Source organism: Erithacus rubecula (genome assembly GCF_903797595.1).
Source record: "Erithacus rubecula genome assembly, chromosome: 6".
NCBI classification, from domain to species: Eukaryota; Metazoa; Chordata; class Aves; order Passeriformes; family Muscicapidae; genus Erithacus; species Erithacus rubecula.
The window spans coordinates 61,685-67,602 of record NC_136688.1 but is presented as its reverse complement, the minus strand read 5'-3'; the positions used below and the strand labels follow the sequence as shown (position 1 = coordinate 67,602).

At 47.5% G+C, this 5,918-nt stretch overlaps 1 protein-coding gene across 2 annotated transcripts; it reads right to left on the bottom strand.

Annotated features, from left to right (window-relative positions):
• Positions 1-220: 220 nt before the first annotated feature.
• COMMD9 (COMM domain containing 9) lies at positions 221-4,791 on the bottom strand. 2 transcript variants are annotated; one of them, XM_079308365.1, is made up of 6 exons: positions 4,655-4,791; positions 4,452-4,577; positions 4,044-4,183; positions 3,271-3,305; positions 1,999-2,102; positions 221-1,191 (listed from the first exon to the last, which is right to left on the bottom strand). In XM_079308365.1, exons 1-6 carry the CDS (start codon positions 4,703-4,705, stop codon positions 1,051-1,053), a joined length of 597 nt encoding a protein of 198 aa, XP_079164491.1. In that variant the 5' UTR covers positions 4,706-4,791; the 3' UTR covers positions 221-1,050. The 2 variants fall into 2 exon arrangements, with proteins under 2 accessions (XP_079164491.1, XP_079164492.1); XM_079308366.1 differs by lacking the exon at positions 4,452-4,577 and having other exon boundaries at positions 4,655-4,762.
• Positions 4,792-5,918: the final 1,127 nt, after the last annotated feature.

Below are 5,918 nucleotides of genomic sequence, written 5' to 3'. Positions count from 1 at the left end.
AGAGGTGGATTGCCCATGGAAAAAAGTGCCCTGAAATTGTGTTACAATGAAGACAAGGAAGTTTAAAACATAAATCAATTTGAATAGGAAACAAAAGATCCTTCTTCAGCAACAACATGAACATCCATTAAACCAGCCTAGAAACTTGGCACCATCACAAAGAGGCTGGGGTAACCCAGGACAACATCTCTTCCAGACTGAAAAGGATTCACAAAATCAATTAGCAGTTCATTCTTTAATTAAATGAAGATTTACACAAACAACAGAACACTTTGGAGAAGTATAGGCATGTATTGCCACAGAAGGGTTTCCTACAGCACAGAAAACAGCCTTCAATTCTTTATTCTCCCAGTTTGGTTTTTGTGCAGCAGAGGCAAAGTCCAGAATCCAATAAACCCCAAACATGAATTACCTGAACTCCCTTTTTTCTTTTCAAACAGAAGGAGGAAATTAGTTCCTGCTAAAGATGTACAGAACAGTCATTTTGCAAATGTGCTATGAAGCTGATCAGAAGGGAATGTGTTGTAGCATAATTGCCCTATTTCAATGCATTATCCTGTAATAACAATCTGCAGCATGGCTGTGCTTCATTGAGAGGGAGAGAGTGCTACATCCAGCAGGCACCTCAGCACATGCACATTCCAGAGAGAAGCACCCTCCTCTTCTGATGTTGGAAGGCAGCCATTACCCAGCTTGAGCCTTTCATATTCTCATTTCAGGACAGAGATAGAACTTGCTTCATTGGCTGCAGCTATTTGCTGTTTCCAGTTATGACCCTTGTGATTAAGCCAGGCTCTGAGCCCTCAAATCCTCTTCTGAAACGGTGAACAGCTTTTGTTCAACAACATAATAGCAAACCACTTTTTGGCAACCAACCAAATGAATACTTGAGTGTTAGCTTTTCAAAAGCTATCTCATTAATTCAAGAAAGAAACCTCTTTAGTTTTGTTTTGCTGAAATAGCAACATGTTACACTAGGCTGCAGCTTCTGACAGCTATAGGCAGAGAATACTTCCCTTCCTTGCTGCTGGAATCCATGCCCTTGGGCATTCATTTGTTTGCAACGGCACAAAGTTGGTCCCGAATCCTTCCCAGGCCTTCTAACATAGTGTCCAGGGTTTCTTTGCTCAGTTCCACAGTCAGTGCAGAAACAACAGGATTATTTCCACATAAGGCAGCATCCTCCTGAATCTTAAAATAAGAATGCAGATGTTAGTTGTATGAAAAATTCACTTATGTGTTCTTCCAGAGCCACTACAAAAGTCAGTGTTTAATACATACATTAAAAACTGGTTTGAATTTGGAATCTAGCTCCATCCTGAAAGAAACACAGCACATTTTCTAAGCTGTGTGCCTCACTAGTGAAGTGCACTCCCATTGACAGAGTGCAAGTGAGCATCTACTGCCATGAGTATTGGGATATTGTCAAGATACTTGTGGCAGGAAGACACTTCTGTATCAAAAACATCTCAGCAGATATCACATAGAATACTTAACCCCACCCCACACACAGAATTTAGATTTTAACTCCTCTTCTGAATCTCACTAATCTCATTTTTATTGGTTGGGGGGATCCAAAACTCTGCAGAACAGAAGGAGTAAGTTAGGTATAGTCCCCAAATGATAGATGTGGCCAGTGAAGGAAGTTATTAGTAACCTTAAGTAATTTCCCAACCAATGAAATCAGATAAACACGCTGATGGGATGCTTAGAATTAAAGGATGATGGCTTTGTGGTTTATCTTCTTTTTTTCTCTAGAAAACATGGTGACTAGGAACAAACATAGTGACTTCTCACATCCTCATGCACATAAAACTTCTGTGCAGGAGAGCTCTCATCAGAGACACCATTCCCATGCTCTGTGGCACTGCATCTCTGAGAAAGTCTAATGGGCCACCAGGCACGAGGCAAGCACCAGGTGCATGTCTGAACTGGTTTGCCCTGGCAAGTCAGGTGCTGGAGTTCATTATTTTGGTCCTTCACAGCCACTGCCATTACCTTTAACTGCAGCAGGCAGGTGGGGACTGCCATTCTCATAATGCTGTCTGAGGATGTCTTGATGTCCACCCTCCAGTCCATGTCCACCAGACGAGGCAGGGAGACTGGGGATTTAAAAATGGCTCTGTTAGGCTCAGCAGCACATGATGATACAGCCCCTGGAACCTCTGACTACACCATGCACAGGCCTCTCCACTTCTGGCCATGGGAAGCCCGAGTTTAGTTGCTGATATGTGGTTTCCCATCATTTTACTCTGGGATAAGCCAGTGCAAGGCCTCCTCCTAACACTGGAAGGGCAACTTCCATCATTTCATGCAATGCCAGTTCAGTGCAAGAAGCAGAGGTAAATTCACAAAGCAGCTGAGAGAAGGAGAGTACTAAGATGTCATCTCCACATCTTTATGCCCTGCCTTGCTGCCTGCTACACTCAACCACTCACTGTTTTATCCTGAGTTGCTCTGGCACCTGTTTACTGCTCTGCTCTCAAACTGGTAAGAAAGCACTCAGGAAAACTCAAAATCCAGCAGTATAAAACATGTTATTTTAAGTTTCTCAATCTGGGAACCAAAGCATCCTGCAGTACAGCAAACATACTGGCAAACAGCAATCTTCACATCCCTTAAAAATATTTCAAGTATCATCCTAATTACATGCAGCCTAGCAGAAACTGTTTAACAGGTGCAATACTGACATCAATAGCTCAGAGCTGGAGACCTCTTGAGCCCAGCCAAGGAAAGAGAGACAGGTCTAACCTGGCTGCTAAGAGCTGTCTCAGCTGGCAATTGCAGCCTGTTTGGATTCTGCCTATTTTAAGATGCTTAGTGTCCTCCCCAGGGGTTAATTGTCAGCCTTCCTACTGACTACAGACACTCAAGTCACTTCCTCTCTGTTCTCCATTGTCTAACTGAATTTTTTTCCTGTCTGGGGAAAGGCTCTCTCCCTGCTCCTCCTGCTTCCTTGCACAGAGCTCCAGGGGGCAGTGCACAACTGGCTGCCTTGATCAGCTTTTGGAACAAATTCCAGCTCACAGTCTGTTAGGGCCATCACTTGGCAGCATTTGCAACAACACAAAATACATCTGTTTAGCCTTGTATGTTAATTTTCAAAGACTGATTGCTGGTAGCTTGGGAGGGGCAGGAAACCATTCACTTTTTTATGTTAACATAGATCAGTCTGCTGGAATGTCTGCCTTAGTCTGTATGTAATGCATGTCAGACACTTCATGAATACATTTCCTAGCACACAATCTCATTCCTGAGATTATTACTTACTCTGACTAGCTTGTGCTTCATTCCTCCAAGCAGAGCTGTGAAGAAAGGGGAGAAAACAGTATCAACAGTGCTTTGAGGAAAAAAAAAAAAAAGAGGTAAGCATGTAGCATGGCTTATCCCTGACCAAAGGGTCACCAGCAGTAAGCAGGAGACAGAGACTGACAGTGCTACTGAGTGCCATGGAGAGGCTGGGACTGTGGGTAATGGCAGGCAAACTGGTGAGCAACCATGGGTACTCCTGGAAGGGCAGCTCATCTAAAGCATGTCCCTTTCTCCCTGGTTTTATCAAAGCAAGGGGCTCCAACCACTGAGATATACAATCACAACTGCCTTCCTCTGCCACTACCTCTTGTATGCTCTATCACATACAGTGCCTCTGCACCTCAGCCATGGTGACAAGTGGATGGGTATCTACATACTACCTAGCTTTTCTAGAGCTGAAATCCAGCCTTCTAGGTTTTATCATTAACAGCAGTGTCTTTTCACTGCACAGCTGTTAAGATAAAAGGGGCTTTGCATATTGGGAATGTGTCCCAGTCTGTTTCATAAGTCATGGGACAACTGTCTGTGCCCATGGCTGTGTTTCGTTGGCCATTCTATTCAGATGAAATATTCTGTTCAACTCTGCTCATCCCAGTCTGTGTGATCATGCCCAAGACACACAAAACTTACAGACACAAGACTCTGTATGTTGCCAGCTATCTACATATCAAACCACATCCATAGGCCTTGACTCTCCAGCTGAAAGCAAATGGCAGGTGTATGGCACTTACATGTTCTCCAGTATTATCTTAGTCAAGAGGTTTTTCAGATTTTGATGGAAGTTTTCTGGGAAGAGACAGAGGATGTCTTCTGCCCTGGTCAAGCCGCGGTACACCACGTGCCGGGTGAGGTTGTGCAAAGCAGACACCAGCTGCGGGGAGGAAGGGGAGAAGGGGCTGCGGTGAAAAGCATTAGCTACAGCACAGGGCGGGCCTGCTTAGCCAGGGGACACAGCTTGTGCTGCGAGAGCCACCCACCAGAGCCCCGGGCACCCCAGCGCGGCCCGACAGCCTCAGCAGGACGGGGCTGAGCTCCTGGGCGGCTCCCCTCTGCTCGGGCGAGCCCGCCTCAGCAGCGCACGGCGCCCCGCACCATGCGACAGTGCTGGCCCCGCACCGCCCCGCTCCCTCCGGCCCTACCTGCTCCGCTTCCTCCGCGCTGACGGCGAGCCCGGGGCCGGCGCGCTGCGCCAGCGGCCCGAGCGCGGCGGGCGGGCTGCAGAAGCACTCCTGGCACAGCTGCCGCACGGCGTCCTTGGACGGCGCCTGGCGGGGAGAAAGCGGGGCCGCTCAGCCGCGGCCCGGCGGCGGCGGCCCCGGCCCCGCGGCCCGGCCCCGCTCACCTTCAGCAGGATCTGCAGCGCCGCGAATTCCCCGTCCCGCAGCGCCGCCATCTTGGCGCCCTCAGCGCGGCCGCGCTCCGCCCGCCGCCATCACGGGGCCTCACCGGGGCGGGGCCGGGACACGGAGCGGGACAGGGACGCGGTGTGTGGTACTGTCCCTGCCGCTCCGCTCGGGGCGTTTTCTACACTCAGTGCAAAACTCTGCCTCGGAATGGTGCTGAAAGCGCGCTGATTCCAGCCACCGGTACGGGAGGTGAAGGATTTATGGCGGCACTACCGCAGAGATACGGAGCGTTATCTTTCCAAGCTGTGCCACTTTGTAAGGGATTTAAATAAGTCCTCTTTCTGAGAGAGAACGTCTTCTCTTTCCCTTGTGTTGCCTTCCAGCACATCTGGCCCCAGGGCATCAGTAGTATATGATCTTTCCCCATCACCACCTCTGTCCCATCCCCATCCTCATTTCCATCTCTGTTGGTTTGTAAGCAGGATATTGCACAGTGAGAAATGCAAACATATAAACACTTCTTTCACTGGGCTTCGAAAGCTTGGCAGGGAACAGGGTTTACTCTTGCAGAGGAGTAGGTTCCGTACTACACACTAGGATAGAACAGAAAGTGAAGGGAACATTGGTGACATATTAATTTTTGGTTTCCAGATGAAAGATTTGCAGTTAGTGGGTTAAACAATAGCACCCCAGTGGAACAAAAAGCATGGGGTAGTGGTTTGAGGTGGGGGTTTAAGACTCAGGAAACCAGAACCACTTTCTCTTGACCCAGCTTCAGTCTTTAGATGAATCAAAATAGGTCAATTTTGTCACGAGTGCCAGGAAGGTAATGGAACTCTGTACATTACATCCTGCAGTAATAGGTGTAGGCATTTATTAACATCAGCAGTAAGCGTGGAGGTTGTGAAAGGATAAACAGAATGAAGGCACTGAGAAAAAAGCAACACTGTGTTGCAATCTGAGGAAGTATGCCTAAAGGAAACAGGGGATGGTTCCCAGGATATACTTGTACTTGCATCGTTGTCCTCTTATAATCTGCCTACCTTTCTTGTTCCCAAACCAGTAAGCAGATTTTTTCTAAGCAATAACACTTCTGAAATGCCATATCTAATTGGAGCGAGGGACACACACATATTTTCAGAGCCTTTCTAAGACAATGACTTTACAGGACTTTAGTAAAATCAGGCTGATCCATGCCTAGTGTATGGGGTTTCTGTGGCAAGGTTCTGGTATTGGGGTGGCTTCTTTGACAAGTTGTCA

Excerpts from the sequence above, each read along its gene's own strand:
- COMMD9 (XM_079308365.1), bottom strand. The coding sequence starts at position 4,705 with ATGGCGGCGCTGCGGGACGGGGAATTCGCGGCGCTGCAGATCCTGCTG. Across the intron at positions 3,306-4,043 it reads AAGATAATACTGGAGAACAT|CTCTGCTTGGAGGAATGAAG; the intron begins GTAAGTGCCATA and ends CTTTCTTCACAG. Across the intron at positions 1,192-1,998 it reads CCTGCCTGCTGCAGTTAAAG|ATTCAGGAGGATGCTGCCTT; the intron begins GTAATGGCAGTG and ends TCTTATTTTAAG.